The sequence below is a fragment of the Pseudopipra pipra genome, chromosome 2 (assembly GCF_036250125.1).
Source record: "Pseudopipra pipra isolate bDixPip1 chromosome 2, bDixPip1.hap1, whole genome shotgun sequence".
Classification (NCBI taxonomy): Eukaryota; Metazoa; Chordata; class Aves; order Passeriformes; family Pipridae; genus Pseudopipra; species Pseudopipra pipra.
In genome coordinates, this window is record NC_087550.1 from 63,562,033 (window position 1) to 63,581,988 (window position 19,956).

At 36.2% G+C, this 19,956-nt stretch overlaps 1 protein-coding gene across 3 annotated transcripts in view; it reads right to left on the bottom strand.

The window, feature by feature from the left end:
• INTS6 (integrator complex subunit 6) overlaps nt 1–19,956 on the bottom strand; it is a 42,299-nt gene that overhangs the window by 3,374 nt on the left and 18,969 nt on the right. For 2 of the 3 annotated variants that reach the window (XM_064645736.1, XM_064645735.1), the window contains 13 exons: nt 11,669–11,852; nt 10,582–10,707; nt 9,584–9,738; nt 7,562–7,714; nt 7,281–7,413; nt 6,682–6,776; nt 6,156–6,266; nt 4,325–4,540; nt 4,090–4,216; nt 2,701–2,843; nt 1,828–2,062; nt 714–1,085; nt 168–261 (listed from right to left, as the gene is read on the bottom strand). In XM_064645736.1, the coding sequence (XP_064501806.1) occupies nt 168–261; nt 714–1,085; nt 1,828–2,062; nt 2,701–2,843; nt 4,090–4,216; nt 4,325–4,540; nt 6,156–6,266; nt 6,682–6,776; nt 7,281–7,413; nt 7,562–7,714; nt 9,584–9,738; nt 10,582–10,707; nt 11,669–11,852 (2,144 nt within the window). The remainder of the gene's footprint in view (nt 1–167; nt 262–713; nt 1,086–1,827; nt 2,063–2,700; nt 2,844–4,089; nt 4,217–4,324; nt 4,541–6,155; nt 6,267–6,681; nt 6,777–7,280; nt 7,414–7,561; nt 7,715–9,583; nt 9,739–10,581; nt 10,708–11,668; nt 11,853–19,956) is intronic. The other variant, XM_064645737.1, reaches the window with a different exon arrangement.

The following is a 19,956-nucleotide window of genomic DNA, read 5'->3' on the forward strand; positions in this document are numbered from 1 at the left end:
AACTTGTGCAAACAACACCTCAAGAAGCTTAAGCATTTCTGTTTTTTCATACGGAATTACTTACTTGCAGTGCATTGTTTCCAAACAAGTAACTGCATGGTTGTCAAGCAGTTATGTATAGCACTACATGGTGCAGTTCATAAGATTAACACAATTCAGTTACCTACCTTGAAGCTTCTTTAATAACATTCTGTAAAAATATCAGTCGGGTTTGTAAGCTTCCTTGTACATGTTTCAGTAAAAAGAAGATTCTTTCATATTCTTAGAGGTAAAGAAAAGAGAGAAATCAGTTATTTAAAAATGCTTATACAGATATCTCTTGAATAGATCTGAGTGAAATGCAACAAACTTCAAGTTTTTGTATGCTTTCAGGCTGTATCTCCTATCAATCACAGTAATGACATACTGTTTAATGAAAACTAACATGAAAGAACACAGATTATTGCACCTTAGGGTATTACTGGAACATCTAACAAGTTAAGTCTAATACTGATGATACAAAAACCACAGCTTTCATGAACATTGATAGGTATAGCAATATTTCAATCACTCATACAGGAAGTTTTTGGCAGAGGTTTTAAAACAAACCTTTTCAGCTTTAAATGTATTTTGCTTCAGTCTTATAGTTCAGTACATTTCTAAAATGGTAACCTAATATGAATTCTTTGTTTAATCCTTATGTCAATCATCTGAAAGATATCTGGTATACTTACTCCTTCCTGGTTTTCGGATCTCTTTCATAATTTGTGCTCTTAGGTCTATATTGATCTCTCTGGAACTTCTGCAATGAACTGGTTTTTTCCCTTTGGTGGGTGAAGACATTGCGAAGTTCTCTTCAGTACTTTGTTCTTTACTACCTGATTCCTCATGATTCTCCAAAAACCCATCAACATTCAAATTATTCCCTAAATGCTCACGGACCACATCATCTGTATGAGCTGTTGGTCGATCCAAAGAATTGAATGGTGAAGAAGACAGTGAAAACTCTGAATCCGCAGAATTTGGGAAAACATCTGATGAAAGTGGGCCTGTAACGTGATTCTCAATGACATCATCAATTGCAACTTCATTATTTGTTTCTGATGCTGAAAAAACAAAGATTACACTTGCCAGTTTTACATTCTTCATCATTTGATAGAAGTCAGTGAGTCAGGTCAGTATTGGACTCTTTTAAAACTATGCTCCAGCTTGTATAGTCAGTCTACTGTACACACCAGGCATAAGAAAACCTGTTTGTGGGTTATAACACTGAGCCCATCACTACATCTTCTGGCAATTAATGGCTTTTAAAAAAAAAAAAAATCACACGTATATTCTTCATACAAAAAAAAGGAAATTACGAACTACCAACAAAAACCACCTGTAGGATGTGCTTTTATGACATGGTGTCTTTTCCTATTAAATCAAACTGAACAAGCTTACATTAGTACTGAACAGCGAGCAAGACTGTTAAACAGCAGCTCAACTCCAGAATAAGGGAAGTGATTTCACTGCATTAGAAGAAAATTCAAAATAACTTCATGTTGTGATACTTGTGAATGTGAATTTCCAGGCAAAGGAGCAACACTTTCTCCCTGTTTACATTGTCTCTTCCTTGAGTACAGGAAATATATTGTTTATACCTGGAATTCATACAAAAGAGACTTCTGTCTGAAGGACTGTATGAACTCTTTCTGTAATTAACCCCAGATGCACACTTAAAATATTTCATTTTCAAAAACAAGGTATAAAACTGCCCTATTTGATAAATCATCAGCAGTATTTTTACACAAACAAGTTTTTTTGCATAAATTAAACAGCAAACTCTGAAGTTGAAGATTCACTTACTTTTGTGAATAGCAATAGGTTTAACAAGGTCAGGCTGTGCTTGTGCAATTGGTGTTGGTGGCCCTTTTCCTCCAATGTGGTTATTCACAACCGGAGGAGTTTGTGGTCGGCCTCTGAGCAGGGGGGACATACAGCGCCGTCTTTTTGGAATCCCCTGCATATTTGGTTCTCCAGGTCTTTTATGCTTATTCTGAGGTCCTGATACAAATTCATCTGCTTCATCTATCATCATTCCCTGTAATTACGTAACAGGAAGAATTCTTAAACTTTACACCAAAACTACAAAGTACAATTAATGCTTTGATATTACAATAATGTTTAGTATGTATAAGGTAGCTACATACAACATGCCATTATGTTTGGAATTATAAAGTGTCAACCAAATCCTTCCAAGACTAAATCTATGTGCTTAAGGTCCTTATCCAACAGTCTGCCAAGTAAGACAGAGTGGGCCAAACTTCCTTTTCAGTAACTCCAAAGCAACTCACATTTAATACAAAGGCTCTAAACTATATTGGCAGTTTGGTCAATTCTAAGAAAGATTTGGACAGAAGGGACAGTCCAGATTCCTGAAGTTATGGGAAGCTTTTCCTGGTGGAAGCTTGGTAAATAAAACATGATTAAATATTAGCTATACTACAGAGACAAATGTATTTCATTTATAATATAATTTAGAGGTATAACACTGGTTTTTCAATAAAGACTGCCCTCTATACAATACTACTGATGGAAAAACATCTGAGATGCTTTCTTGTAAGGAGTGCTTCTGAAAATATTTGAAAGGGTTTTATCCAACAGACTACTCAAGAAGAGCAATGTAAGTGGCAGTATACACAATCACACATTTTTTAAAAAGCTTTACAGAAAAGTCACCTTTTTGTCCAATTTGAAGGGATTGCCAAATGTATGAAGCCTTCGTGGTTGATCAGGATCAAGTTCCCGGAGCGGAGAAGGTATTTGTTTTAGATACTCCTGGTAGTTTCCCATTTGTGCTATAGGTATGCTGTGAACTTGATCTATCATAATAGAAAAGTTTATTAATATACACCACTGCTTGCCTTATGAGAATTCAGTCTATACCCACTTTACACCTCAGTCTTCATACTTTCATCAAATGCATTAACAGAACAGGTGTGCAAAACACCATTTTTCTTGCCTAGCTGGTATTTATAACACTGTTTTCACTGCAGGCAATTTGCTTAAATGAATCAGTACATGTCTTGTGGATTTATTATGACAGGAAATAAGCAATAGTTGTTAGGCATGGATGTTAGTTTTCCCATGTGTCCTGTAACTTTTCAACAGGTTGACAGGTGAAAAAACAGACTGGGAACAAATCAGAACTAAAACAACAATACAAAAGATACATTAACGCAAAGCAGCCATGCCATGCTGTACACAGCTTTGACATAACTGCCCAGTTTTAGCTACCCAAAATTTAATTGTCAAAACTAGCATTTTACCAAAGCAAGGGTGATTTCTGACCACTGCAGTCAGCAAATTCTTAAAAATCCATACAACCCAATTCTAAACTTGTTATGGCTTTAGATTTGCCAAGGCTTGATCCAGAAAAACATGCATCAGAAGAACCAGCAGAAAAAAGCCCTAACTTGAGTTTTTATGTAGTTTAAACCCCTCCTCAAAGAACTACTCTGACAAAGTGGTACTATAATGTGAAATGCACAGATGTTAATCTGACCTAAGTAGTGGCAGGACTAATCTAACATATGTGTTCATTTGCATTACCCTTCTCATCTTCTCCACTTTTTTGATCTTCTGTTAGATGCCATAAAGCAGTGCCAGAAGACACAGGAAAAAGGTAAAGAAATAAATTAGCAGACTACTGAACTATTTGTTGTTGGCCTAACAGGCAAAAGAATCACACTAGCAACAACCAGTGAGCTAGCTTACTTTTCCACTGTTCACAATCCACTTCTATGGAGAGAGATCATAACATTCAGAACTGCTGTGATTTTTTTTTTTCATCCCATACATCCACAAAAGTAAGAAAAAAAAATTGGAAAAAGAATATTCTGTAAAAGCCCAGGTTTCCTCATATGGATTGAAGGACAGAGCAGTGAATGTGCAATCTTCTCTATCCTCACCGTTTTTCCTCCAGTGAGCTACTTAAGGGAAAAGTATCTAAGAAACCATGCAGTTTAATGGCAACAGACATCCAAGTTTTAAAGAACTACACTATTTGTTACCTTGTTTTTAAGTAATAATCATATCACAGGTAGACAAAACAAACTGTTATCTAACCTTCATCTTGTCCTTTCAGGAACTTGCGAGTACTCTTCAGTAAATTAGATCTCATTCGTGTTAACTGATCCAAAAGATTTCTTCTGGGTATGTCATAAGCATTTCTAAAAGTCTGAGGTTTCAAATCCTATGGTTCCAGTAAATGAAGTCCCAATTAATGTCATGTAAAAAACAATATCTAGCATTTCAATGGAAGTATATTGAAAATAACAACATTACACACAGTGGTGCTTACCTTATTCAGCAAAGCTATTTGGAACCCAGCATACTCCTTCATATTGAGGTCTAGAGGTCTATGAGGAATTTCCCCAGTAATCCCCTGTAGCAGATGTTGAAAATCGTTCCTATGTGCCATAGACAGGTTGTGTGATCTGCTTCTGACCTTAATTCCAGTCTCTTGCGCTACCTTTTTGCCTACAGAGCCAATGACTCTATCGGACTCTATTTTGGCCTTAATTTGAAATAAATAAATAAATAAAATTGACAATATGCTCTTAAAAGGATTAGTCAGACTTATTCATTTTAAATTCCTACCTACAAGATTCAACAACGTGCTAAAACACTACGATGACCATAACCAGGATGAGCGCTTAAGGAGTACTTAATACATAACCACTTAATGCTTACTATAATTTTAAATATAGTGAACAGTTTGTGCCTAGGTCTTCTGCATATTTCTCCTCTGCTGCCCATTATGGTATCTAAGCACCAATATGCATGCAATGCTTTTATTTTCATAAAATGCCGTAATTTGACTAGTAATTCTCTGAAAATCTACCTGTACTCATATAGGGTTCAGTTGTTATTGTAGAAAACAGTCTCTCACAAGACTGATTCTCCTGCAACTATAGTTGTGATCAGTCACCCAATGGTATCAACTTTTTAGAAGCTTAATACAAATAATCATAACATTATTAAAAATGAAATATATGATAATACCTGATTCTGTTTGGCTAGACAGACATAACCTTCAATATCATGTTAGATTTGCACCAAAATTAAACATATTCATAAATGCCAGCTTTTTGACAAAATACAGTGGAACAAAGACCCAAAGGAATTTAGTAACACATCTGCCAATTTTGTTTTTCTAATTTCACTAATTTATAGACTACTCAAAATTTGAATATGTACTTATTGAGAATAGTCAGTCTTTACTGGTAGGGCCTTCCAGAAGTTCAAAAAGCTTTAAGTACAATTTGCAGTGCATGTCATCCCATTTTAGAGGAGTCAAAGATGTCTACATTAAGACATCAGTTCACAGAGTATTGCGCAACATGACTGATTTAACAGAACACACTGTAAACTTCAAGACATTTGCTTCCTCAAGTAATCATTTATATTAATGTTTTAAGAAAAAAACTGATCCATAAGAGCTCATTAGCTGAATTACAAGTACTTGGCACTACTATTTCTTGAAGTTTCAAGCCTACTATTTTATTATCTTGAACAGAAAGCTTAACATGCACAGTTGAATAAAAGTGGAGGTAGCAGGGCAGAAATGCTTTAGCTGGTGCAGGAGACTAGTCAAAGATACTGGCACTATTCTGAACACAGGCAACAATTTCAAATAGTCACTTGTCACTTCTACATCTGTATCCTCATTTGAGATTCTGAATTATGTCAGTTATCTTATTTACTAAACACTTTCCATTTCATGTCACAAGCCAAAAAAGGACACTTTGATTCAGATGGACGAAGTAAAATTCTCTATTTCCTGAAAAAATCCTAAAACATCTTTAATATCTAAGGTACAACAACATGTTTTCTTTTGGACAAAAGTATGTTACTGTCTGTACAAGTAAAAATGCTCCTTAAATGAATAAAAAAAAAATCACATTTTATACTTCCATATCTATCTTTATAGTCCAGTTTACAAAGTCTATATTTAAATGTTATGTTTTCCTGCAATTCAGAAGACCAAAATTATCTTTTGCCAATTGCTTATGGGAAGGTATTGACTTCATCTTTCTGCTCTTTTTTCCTTCAAACCCACTGAACTTCAGTATTTTAAGATTATCCTGATATTAGAATAAGTTTTCACTGCTCTTTTGCTTCAACATTACCTGCTGACTCAACTTTTTGAGATATGAAATGACACTGTAACTAAGTCCATATTCCACATTGTCAGCTATAAGGTTTGGTGCTCCCATCATTCTCACAGCTTTCTTCAAAGGCTGAAATATGGAATATATTTATGGTCACATTTAACTTTATAGATACTTCAACCAACTGTATCCATTTCAAATAGAACCCGAGGTTTTCAAAGTAAGAAAAGAACAAAGACTCTCAGGGCAGCATTTTGTGTTTTGTTTTTTTTTTTTTTTTTAAAAACATAGTGCCATTCATACAGAACCACTTATTAACAAAGATATCATTTATATACAAGTCACAGTGTATTATGAGATTATGACATTTTCATAACATTCAGGTCTCAGGTCCCCCACAGGACTCCAGTGAAAACACTATCACTAGCTATGAAGTTTAACTATTCTCTGTGGAATTAATACATATTTTATTTGAAATACAGACCACATCCATAGTGGAAAGAAAACCATAAAATAAAAATTTTAACACAGTAAGTCATCTTACCCCAAGATAATAAGGAGGCATTGTCTTCAAATAGCTTTCAAATGACTGACGCCATTTCAATGTAGGCTTTGCCTTGTGCACTTTAAACAAGTCATCTAAGGGTTACATGAAGCAAAGAGACAAAATGAAAGGCATATCTAGTATCTAGACAGCATTACATTATTTTCTCAAAAAAAAAAAGAAAATTCTAGTAAAAGAAACTATTCAAGAAATGCAAGCTCCCCAATACCTAAGTGAATACCTGTAAATTAATATATATAGACAACTAAACATATACACACAAGATAAACACTGCAGCCAAAAGATGAAACCTGATAAATTATTTATCAAAATGAATTGGCATTGACACAATGGATTAGGAAAAATGGCTCCTAAAATATTGAAAGTGATACCAAAACATATCAGAAAATTATGATAAAGCAAATCTTAGAGTCTGAGTCATGAAGGTCAGCCAACTGGAGACAAGTGAAACAAGTTACTGATTCTACCTTTCTATAGGTTTGTGATGAATACCGGCACTAATTGCAGTAATCTGTTTAGATGACATCAATGTTTGAATTGCCTACTGCGTAAGAAAATTTGTATGAAGTGGTATTTACCTAGCAGTGGAAGGAGGACTGGATAATTGTAAGGCATCACAAATAAATTCACACAATTCAGTGCTGTACTCGCTTTCAAGTAACCAAAAGGATGACCAAGTTCACTGTACTTTGCACTATTGCTCACATATACCTGCAATAAACCACATCACATTGCATGTAAATACAAAGTACTGTGTTCTGAAATTTTACATTCTATTTTGTTTAGAGAATAGAGAATAAAGTCTAGGAAAAATAGCATTCTATAAAAAAAACTTTGATTCAGCACGCACTCTACTTACCTGCCAGCAGGTCTGAGGAGATTTTCTTTCCAGGATAAACTGGGTCAATGGTGAAGGTTCTAATTCATATTTATCAAAAGGCAGTTTGTCAATGACCATTGGTTCACAGTCAGTACAGGAAAATTTCACCACAGGATGAGATGTGCGAGGTGGCTAAACACAAGTATTCCACTGTTAATAAGTCTGCACAATTAAAATGCAATGGCACTATAACAACTAAAGCACTACAGCTTCTTCGAAAACAGATGTATTTAAGGAATCTATTCAATACAAGATTCATAGTTATTGTTAATGAGACCTAAGCAATCAATTTATGATGTTAGCACTACCTTAAAATCTGAAGGAATCTTATTTTCTAAACAAATGCCAATTATTTAACTCTATAAGTCTAGAGCAATATGCAACTAAGACTTCTTGCATTTACACGAAAACTTTGCAAATGGAAGCAATTCTCAGTAGGGACAATAAAAAAAAAAATCTACAATCTACATGCTACTCTAGGGCATGTCCATTTTCATTCTCCACAGAGCAAGTGTTGTACTTTTGCATTTGCTGACCTCCCCCAGTACTTTTCCTTCTTGGCAAATTTAACTGTTACAAAATTTGAACTGAACTACAAAGATTAAGAGCAGCAAGAATTCACAAAAAACCCCCAAAACTTGGAAAGAATTCATTTTAACTAGGCCTGAGAAAAAGATTATTTCAATTCAAGGAATTCCAGTGTTTGGATTTTAATCTTTTTAATGCAGAATTCCAATTGATGTTAACAGGAATTTATCTGCATGTGACAGGGCTTTATGGAATTATGAGAGCTATACATACTACAACTGAGAGAAAAAATCTCTCATCATCTTTCCATTTGGGTAAGTCAACCTCATACTTTTAGAAGATTTAGTTCAACAATTCTTCACTTGGCAAGATCTATTTTATCAATCAAGATGTGCAGTAGCAGACAAACTGTACTGACCCATCACAGCAAATGGAAGCAGATATGCCATTGACAGTCATTACAAGGAGTACACAGAACAGCTTTCCTGCAGAACAGCTTTTAAACATCCTTTTAAACAGCTTTTAAACAATTGTGTTTTTAATAACTACATAAGATTTACTTTTATTCATATATGCTAGCTTGCTCTGTTTTTTACAGAGGCATCCATATCCTTCAATGAATGTAGCCACAGATGCCATCAACATCAAACTTGTAAATATCACTAAAATTTCATACTGGTATCACTCCTGTATTTCAGAGGACTTCATATGTTTTTCAACCAGAATAGGTAAAATTTATGAGAAGTTCACTGAATGTACTAGTCAGCACACCCATTTCAGATCAAAAGAACACAAATTCAGTAAAAATAATTATGAAAAGTAGGTACCAAGTATGCAACTGCATTATTTCTACTTTAATAATTTTCAAATATTAGTAGAAATAAAAAATACACTATACTATACTAATGATTAGTTCTCAGACCAGAAGGCAGTGGGCATATACTCTTTTATGAAAAAGAAGACATAAATTCATTCTTTGGGCTATAATTGAAAAAAACAAAGTTTTCCCAACTTGGATAAATTGAAGGTATGGCTACACTGCACCTACAGCATATGGAACTATATTCACTTGCTAGGATGACAGAACTACCAAAAGGATTCAAATTGAGAAGATCATACTATCTTCTATTAATGCCATCTATGAGGCAATAGAATTCAACAGGGTTTTACCAAAGTACCACCATTTGATATTTAACAGGGTTCAAAGCAGTAACACTCCATACATGTCAACAAATCGATCTGTTACAGGCAGTTTCCTAATGCATCAAAGTTACTAAAAAGCAAACTCTATTATTAGCTCATCAATAATTTATAAGAGATAACTGCAAAACAGGTTTACATGTCATTCCTTCTAGGGTCATACTGCTTTTACAGTTGCTACAATGTAATTCAAGATTTTAGAAATATCAGTGAACAGAAAATCCTGGAATATTCCCACATGCACAAACCCTTTGCTTTATCTTCAGTACGTACCAGCGTTGGAGAATTTTGATCCGGCCAAAAGGATTCAGGAACAGGCCAGTGACCTATAGGAACCCCAGTTTTAGGGTTTGGTCTGACATAAATAAGTTTGTGACAGCTGTGCCAAGGTTGGGGTCCAAAGGGTCTAGATATCTCCACCTGCCCATCTACAGAAGAAAAAGGCTTTATGAGCCAAAACAGTGTTAAAACTAAAGAAGAGTATTAAACAACTTCTGTGAGGAGTTCAAGAACTATAACCTCAGGGAAGCTCTTCCTGCAGTTAATATTATTTCTAAGAATAGTAGATAGTTGTCAGTAAGCATTCCTGCAAAAGCACAGACTATGAGAAACCTAATAACCACTGAATGTTTACAGGACCATAGCTGAGAAAGCCAATTATCTCGAGCCCCTCAAAGTCATCAGTTCCTTTCTCCTCCATTTTTACTAACAGATAACCTTCAAAATCCTGCATTAAAAAAGTGATATACGTGACTAATACTGCTGGACTAACTTTTTATCGTAGCAAAATAAGATTAAAAAATCCCACAAACATTTTCCAGGAACATCCAAAGAGGAACCCAGCTAAGCCATTTAGAATGAGAAGTTAACATTGCACAGTTGTATTTGCTATTTTAACTCTTAGTGCCACCACTTTGTTACACTGAACAAAAATGGATAAAGTGTATAAACCCCCAGTCTTTCCATAAGTTATTCACATTTCTAGCTGGCTGAAAACCACTGCTTAAAACTCATGAACCCATTCAACTATGATTGACATGAATAACTGCACTTAATACTACCTGAGTAATGTGAACAAATGTAGATATGTCTAGCAACTGCAGCCAGTATTTTGAAACACAACAGAATTTCAGAATTAGCAGGTCCTTTTCGTAGTGATGTCTCTGAAATTGCAACACTTGCCCTTTTTCTTGGCAACTCCTACATTAACTTCACTACATTATATTCAGTCATCCCTGTTATTTGATGCCAGTGTAAAAAACGTCAAGTACCATCAATTGGTGAGGGATCCGGTCCAGCTTTTTCAAAGTTGATTACCACTCCACTTTGCACTTTTTGCACCAACGACTCAAGACACTGATTCAGCATTCTTGGAGAGCACACACAATATGATCGACCTACAACAAAACAGTTAAGGTTAAGGCTGTTCAGTGTTTCTGCCCTTATTTTAACTCGGATCATTTAAAACTGTTCAACCACCACACATGTTGAATTATGTAAGATCACCGATTTAAAGCTTCTCCTGAACAGTCCCTCCTTGTTTAAGCACCAAGGCAGCCTAGTGAAGCAGGAACACATACCTCATCAGAAAGGCTTGGATCTTAGACCCTTAATGACTAATTCAAATTCCTGGTTGCATTCACGGAAAATGGGCTCCCCCTTGTGACATTAACACTTAACTGTCCTCGAATTTCAGTCAAAGTGCTGTTAGTACAGCCTACAGACAGTCAGAAACCAGTGGAATCAAATCCTTTTGGAATACTTCTTAAATCCCTTTACTCTCTATCACACCCCCTCTGATGCATCAGAAAAATCATTATGTTCTTAAAATGTGATAAAATCAATGCATGAGTCTGACCTGGAATATAATTTCTAAGAGACTAAGAATATGATTTCTTATGACTGAGAGAAAAGTATCAATTCTGCAGAACTATTATATGTTCTGCATGCTCTGGAGGGAAAAACCCCAAACAACCAACACATTTCCTTCACTTTTGGCTTCTTTAGGTTAGAGTACGACAAAAAATTAGCTAAACTGTACTGCAGAACAGACTCAATTATTACAATTTCTAATTGCAATATCAAGGTGCAGCAGAAAGAAAGCAAGTACTCTTCTAAAAAATTCCCAAAGAGAGTAGATTCATACTTCCTAGACAGGTTACATTGTCTGTAGCTTTAATGCAGTGTTTTTAGCTTCATATTGCGAGTCTTGAGAGTTTTTAGAAGTGCTGTAAGAACGTGGAAAGTGTTATTCCATGACATGGAATCACAAGATTAATTGAACAAGATTAATTGAACTAAACTGAATTGATCTACATTTTTTAAGTAATGACTTGTAAACGAACCGAGGGCACTCACCTCCTGTGACTTCACACATAGGTGTGATTGCAGAGTCATCCACTGGTACTCCTGTCATTTGCTCCGATTCCGGTGCTGTAATACCAGGCAAACGAAGAACCAAAGCAAACAACCTCTGATCCCATCGAAAGGGTTCCTTAGTCAACTCACTTCCAGGTAAAGGGGAATTGAGAGGTAAATGGAGCTGCAAAGGAATTTAAATCTGTGAATGTACAGCTTTAGAAAGAAACAAAAATGTACAGCTTTAGAAAGAAACAAAAATGTACAGCTTTAGAAAGAAACAAAAATGTACAGCTTTAGAAAGAAACAAAAATGTACAGCTTTAGAAAGAAACAAAAATGTACAGCTTTAGAAAGAAACAAAAATGTACAGCTTTAGAAAGAAACAAAAATGTACAGCTTTAGAAAGAAACAAAAATGTACAGCTTTAGAAAGAAACAAAAATGTACAGCTTTAGAAAGAAACAAAAATGTACAGCTTTAGAAAGAAACAAAAATGTACAGCTTTAGAAAGAAACAAAAATGTACAGCTTTAGAAAGAAACAAAAATTCACGTCACATAGCAATGGCAATCACTCTATATAAGCACACATCTCTTGTATATGTGTGTATATAACACACATTTATAACTATTCAAGTGCTGTACATGACAAGCAAGACACCCATTATTTAATGAAGATTTCAAACATTTCAAAGCAACATGATACATAATGTTGAGAGCTACAAATCAAGTAGTAACAACCACTCTTAGAAACTGATCCAAACTTCAGAAGCACTAGAATATTTTCTTTAGAATTTCAGCAGTAAAAGCTGCTTCACTGTAGTGTTCTTTTGTTCAGTTTTTTATGGAACAGGCCCATTCTCGGCTCAGTATTTTCCTCAGTTCTTCAAGATAAGCACAACTGAATGAAAAGGTAATGTTAATCTAAGACTACCCCAGAAGAAATATAGCTCGAGTGTAGATGTCACGATTACCTACTCCAAATAACTTAGCTTCAAGTGAACTATTGTCGTAGCTATGTTACAGAACCAGAAAGCAGATTCTACACAATTCAGGTACATCCCACAACTAAACTCATGTCTGTGCTTTAAGGGAAAAGTGGATGTTAAAATTAAAATCAACACTGGAACGCAAAATTAGTTCTCACTTTTAGGTAATAGATAACAGCAGCCACAGCTACCCATACAAAGAAGAATTGCTTGCCATGTGCTGTTGTGTTGCCTCTGTCTGGGAAAAACTACACAAAAGTTTTAGTTCAAAATACTGAAGATACTAAATACATGGGAGTATTTCTTTTACTGTCTTTTCTGTGAATTAAAGCAAAGAGATTCAAGTGTCAGACTTCAAACATGATGCAGTAAAAATACAGCAATGGTCAGGACATTATTTATTAACCACTAACAGCAACAGCCAGAGAGTAACAGAACATCTAAAATTTCAAGGATAGCAGCAGTTTTATATCTAGTGAACTGAAACAAGGTGTGTCAGCTTGTAAAGGATAGCAGAAGGCATTCAGAAGATCCTATCTTCTCTTCTTGAATCCAGATACCTCCCACAGATTAGTGGGGAAAAAACAGCTTACTCACACGTTCAGCTACAGAAGCCCTGACCAGATAATCTAAATTTGTAATGGTTACAAGATTCAGAAAATTCAATAGATCCCTGGCTGATGATAACACTGTTAGCACAAGCAAAATTCTCATTTCACTTGGAGCACTGCAGCCATTAAGGAGAAAAAAAAATCCCCAAAGCAATGACTCAGGTGGTGCAAACAGTTCCATTACTGCACCAAATACAAGAGTTAAGCCCAAATGCTAAAGCAAACTCATGTCTCCTCAAACACTTCTCATGCAGCACTCAAAAAATCCCAATTCTCAATCTCAGCTCAATGTTAGCAAGAAAGTACTAATCTTTTCCAGAACTTGATGCAAGTCCACATAAGCACCCATTATATATTGCCTTCATCTTTAGTTCATAGTGGTTAGTTGGGGAATTTGCAGAACACTTAAAGCAGTTTTTCTTGTTTGCTTATTTTTAAAAGATAGCTTAAAAGCATTAAACCTGATTTCCACACCAGCCACCTCATCTATTTCTATTTACATAATTGCAAGCATCTTTTATTGGGAAAAATACAGGTCTTCATGTTCGAAAAACAATCAACTTATTAATACAATCTCAAAGCTAGAACAAACATGACAAATCCATTCTCATAACATGTGGCCAAGAATCACAATATTTTGGACTTTTAAGCACACCTGATGATCCCTCCTGAATTTCTGTTTTTGCTTATACAAGCACAGAGTACATGTGAGAACAGAACTATTTTCCCCAAATGTTTCACATGAAACTGGTCAAAGGGAACTCAGCTATGTACCTCCTTTATTACTGATTGACATGCATGTCTTTCCCCTTTTCACACAAAGGGCCAGCAAAGACTGCCTGAGAAAAGGAAATTCAGTTACAAGAATTACCACATTCTTAGCAAACAGCCTGGAATCCTGACTGTAAGAAGACTCAATTGCAAGCACTCCACCGTCCTCCCCTGTGGCTATTAAGGAATGCCATTCAAACTTTCCTACTTAGATCTGACTAAATGGAAGATTTACTAGCTCCTAAGAGTATACTTGATCTGCAAAACATACCTATGTAACATCATTGTTTTTCTTCAGGCAGTATATACACATTTTTTACTATATATATGTGAAGTATCCCATTGGACCCTGCACCAACACTATCCTGGAGTTCAGTTTCTCTCAAGCTACAAAAGCTTTCTTTATCTCCCTACAACCAGCTGAGCCAATCCCAAAACCAAACAGTACTCAGGAGCAGGCCATTGCATTAGGTACATATTACTATCAGAAATATTTTGAAACTCGAAGACACCACACAAAGCAATCATCATCAAGTCAAATGCCCTCACTTTCCCACGATTTAATTCCAGTTTAGTTTAGCATCCTTTATTTAACTTTTATACTAGCGAAGTTACAGATTCAAACCAACTCATTCTCCACAGACGTCAGTAACTGTCTTTTCACCTCCAGTTAGCTTTTCTTTTAAACTGGTATTGTATTACCATAGCAACTGCATACCTAGCAGAAGATGAACCTAGAATTCTATATCTTGCATTTCCTTTCTTTCCCCATGCATATTTCAATACGAAGGCATGCACATATTTTCCTCTTTGTCTTTCATATTGGCTGAGAAAAAGGTAGACTGAAGTATTAAAAGGGAGGTTATTTACCAGCAGTGGTCTTCAACATGTTGTCTGTGTACATCACACACGAGTGTTCTCCCAGCTTAGTACTAGAAACTAGCTGTTTTGTCTCAATACTAGTTTGTAGGAGCACACACAAACCCTACCACCATGCCCAAATGCCACAATGATACAATAAGATAGCAGTATATGCTTTATTCCCCTCTTCCTTGCTTTTAAAACCACTAAAATATTCAAGAACCAAGAGGGGGTGGAGGACAGCATTGTACCAAAGAGATCTTATAGAACGCTATTACTGGTGAGCAGGTCTTTTTTTTATTCTCAGACCTTGTTTCTACCTACATTCATGCAACCATAACCAGCAGCACAGTCTAAAAACCTAAAAAAAATTTAAAAAGGATCCTAGAGACCCTAGGTTGAAAAAAGACACAATTAGCATTAGAGCATTCCGCACTGGCATGGCAGTTGTTGAACTGAAGACAGTAACGATCTTCTGGCAGAGGCTGCACATACCAGCTCATACATTAGAATAGGGCAGCACCAGCACTACTTAAGCTTTAGTACCCAGATAATTACAGGCAGCTCCATCTTGGGAAATCTCATAAAAGATTGTTACACATCAGGCACTGAATGGAAATATCCATACAGAGACAGTCACCTTTTCTTTTTGCATCTAAAAAAAAAATGATTTAAAAAATAATCTACCTTCAAGTAACCTTCCTTGCATGCTTTTCGGCTACCCACAGAAAGATAAGACACATCTAATATTCCAAGCAAATGCAGCATTTCATCGTTAGAGGACTTAAGGATGGGTAACTCTATTCAAGTCCAATTAAGAAAACCAGCTCTTGATAGACTGAGAAACTCTACTTAGTTATCAACAACATTAAGTTTTCCCATCTTTTTCCATGCAGTTGTAACACACAGAGAGCCACAAATTTTTCTTCCATAGGAGATAACTTAAGACCACAAAGAGACACCGAGGTCAACTGACATACCATGTCAATGTCATGGATATACTCCAGGGTTCCAATGCCAGCATTAACCATGAGCGAGTGCTCACTGAGCTCATGGTTACACATCAAAAATGTGTATCAAGAGCTTTAGAGCTGGGTCAAATGCTGCAAACACCAAAACTGCTATTAACAGGAATAATAAGGCTGAGAAAGAATGGGAATGTACATTTAATGGCATTTGCCACACTTCTTGCAGAATTTTTTTTTCAAGTCTAGACTTCTAACTGGAGGAACTAATGATTAAAAATATAATGGATCATTTACAGTTCCTGATTATTCCTGAAAGTAAGCAGGACCTTGCCACTTGTTGCAGTTGTTACAACAGGGATGCAAGATGATTGACCCTGGGAAGGATCAATGTGACAATGCCAAAAACAGTTCAGGGATGAAGACATACGAAAATCACTGATTGCTCCTGTAAGAGTCTCTTGTAACTGAATGACCATAGGAATGGCAACATACAGAAACCAAGCAGCACTGCTCATACTTTTTGCTGGCATAATCATTCATCAGAATGTATCAATAGGCCAATAACCCAGCTTCAGTCTTGTAAACAGGAGTTTAATGCTTCCTCTTAAAACAGAGGGTATGTAGAAGGAGGACAAGGGAACATAGCAGCTGTAAAACTAGAAAAGTATGATTTTTTTCATAATATCAAGAGGAATAAGAGAAATCCCTTCAAGAAATTAAACATCTGTTAAAGGAAAGATGAAGAAAGGGCTAAGACCAGATTTGAGGGATCAGGAGAAGCAAAAACCACTCCATGAGGAATCCATAGCATGAGACCAACTAATTAATTATGGTTTGCCAACAGTATGAGCCTGTCCCCTCCTCAAGTTATGACTGGGACAAGTGAGTCTGGTTAACAACTCTTGCTGAATGTAGACCTGATGCTGGCATTCTTTAGTACCTCAGCACTAGCATATTAGAAAGCACTGGCAGAAGGCACAGAACTGGAAGTGTTACTAACTTGTGCAGGTGGACATAATTGCACAGACTATCATTTCAGCCTTCAACCTGAGGAACTGCACAGAAGAGACAAAGCACTGAACAGGAAAGCCTCTTTATCTGCAAAACCCATATTAAAATCTACAAAGGAACAGGACATCTGAAGAATTCAGCAAGAGCTCTGAAACAGGGTTTAAGCTTGACTGCTTCACACTAGGGCAAATGACAGTGTTCCCATAGTGATAAACTGATTTTACCGGTAAGAACGCAAACGTTCAACTGGATGACAAAGGTTTGAGAAAACCTGCCTCCAGGTTCCATACTGGCTTCACAGGCTTTCAGAAAAAACCCCAAAACCCAACATTTTGTTGGTTCTCTTGTACACGACTTAAAAGAATTAAAAATATACTGCCTTAGTCGATGTTAAGAAGTAAAACCACCTGTCATAGCCAGTGGGATACAATCACTTCCAACTCTGAAAAGCCTTCCCAAAGTCAAACCCGAAGAACAAAACAGACATTTGAAAGTGACTGAAAAGCTTTGTTATTGAACCAAAGAGCAACAACAAACTTCTCTATCTCCAGGGTGGCGTTACCATACTAATTCTTGCTCATTTCTGCAAGCCCCAATTGAGAGGTAACTGTAAAGGACACAAGCTACACTAAGAAAAATTCTGACCAATAGGACACACACAGACAAAAGCCAAAAATGAGCTCTGAAGAACAGAAGCACCCTTTGATGCTTTGTTCCTCTGCTCTCTGATACTGTTAAAAATGTTCCTACCGGTACACCTATGGCAAAAGAGAAAAAAAATAAAATCACTTCCATTGCTTGGTATGAAACACATATCCAGTATATACATATGGAAAAGCACTCAAAGAAACTTGTATTTTGTCTTGCAGGAAGTAAGAGCCATGGTCACTTCCCATTCCTCCAGAAGACAATGCCTTATCATCAGCTTATTTACCAAAAAAAAAAAAAACCAGTAGTTCACCATCATTAAAGCAGATTCTGCATTTCTAGAACATAACTGAACAATTGGCAAATTATGCATCAAATTTGGCCCAATGTCACAATCATTCTAAAACTCTAGGTGTAGCATGCACTTACCAGTCAGCACTGCTCATGAGCCAAGCCTAAATTTACTAGATTAGAGCAGTCACCAGAAAACCCTTTTTCTCAACATAAGTTACAACAGTTTAAAGATGTGACTGTATAACCAAATGGTTGCCTAAGAAAATATCTTCCTGTGAAGACTAAGGTAAGAAAGTTGCACCCACATTTAAAGGAAAAGGTAGGAAAAAAAAACTTGCTGGTTACAAAAAAGAAATCCTGACTCTTGCTGTAAAAGAGCTTATGACAAACAATACAGCTTTCTTATCTAAATCATTTTGGATAATGAACAAGATGAAAGGAAATGTAAGAGAATCATAGCACTGTGTGCATTAGAATCGACACATGAAGGCTATACAGTCCAGAGCCTTTTGACTGCTCAGGGCGTTGTCCAGTTCAGCTTTTACTATCTCCACAACCACTGGACAACCTATGCCAGCGTTCAGTCACCCACATAGTTACAGTTTCTTGATATCCAATCAGAATTTCCTCTTGTACAATTTGCAGCTGCTGCCTCTCATTTCAGCCCTGTGTACCTCCAAGAAAAGCCAGGCTCCCTGCCCCTTTAAGTTGTTGCAAATGGTGATGAAACACTACAGCCTTCTCTACCAAAGGCTGAACAAACCCAGTTCTCAGCCTCCACCAAGATGTCATTTGCTTAACCTCTGTGCACCTCAGTGTCTGTAATTCCAGACTGCCCATGTCAGATTTTACAAGTTAGTCATCCGGCAGCAAAGAAGATGCTTCTCCTCAAGAAACATAGCTAAGAGACTACTCAGAACAGTACTCTGCTGCTAACACCACTGTGTGTTGTAGAATAGTGTGACACTTCAGTGTCTTCTATTGGTATTTTGGACCGCACCCATTCAATCACCAGATTAAGCTGAAAATAGCTTATTGGGTAAAAAAATATGATGGAAGTGAAGTTTTTATACATATAACCTACTTGTTATCATGGATCCAGGAATTCCCTTTCAGTTACTGGCTATGCTCATTTGTTAGTAGTCCACATAGAATTATGAGGTCATTCAACTTTCTTCCTCTAAGTCAGATACATTACAAAAACACTCAAATACCACTTTTCATACAGACAACTTCTGTAAGTGCTGTAAGAATGCAATATAATAGATTATTAGGAGAAATCTGAGTAAGTAATGAACAGCTATGTATGACAAGCTAATCTGTATAGTCAAATGTGGTGTAGCACAAGCAAAAGACTGAATCCTCCTCTTAAGTTTTAAAACAGACCTTTCGATATTAATCTTTTCCCTGAAAAGGGAACGATCTTAGGGATTTGTTGTTGTTTGATTTGGTTGGGGTTTTTACTACTGCATGGAATGGGCATTGAGCTGGCCAGACCAACCCTATCCCCAGTGACTTCCATCTTTTTAAGGAAAGAACTCAGAACAGCCAGTAATTTAAAAATAGTTCAGTGCATCAGTATAGCTCTGAGTTTGCCAGATGTCTGAGCGGGTACTCCAGAACATTAAGATCTTGATTTTAAACTGCTCTACAGATTTAATTTGAAATACATTTCTTCAGCTCTTATCTTGGACTATAAGGACTACTGATTTGATTATATACATTATATACTTATTTTTAAGAATCCAGCGTGAAACTGGTACGTTTCACACACTCTCTAGTGACCACATCCTTTGGAAAATTAGTTTGTTAACTTGGATCTATACACAAAGAACTAATATCTAGACCAGTTAAAGACAAACACTTTATAGAAATCAATTTCTTCTGCTAACAACATCTGAATAGCCATGAACTCCCTGGACAGAAATAGCAAACCTAGGTTACTAAACAGATACAACTAAACAGTTGTATCACAGACTTCTCTCACATGATGTAAGTAAGAAGTTACTCAGCTTTTTGGAGTACTGTTGCACAAAAATACTTTAAATTAAAAGCAAAACACATGCAAGTTTAAGCTATTAATGAGCATTTATGCTCCTACTGTAAACAGTAGTGTAACACCATGTTCAGTACACA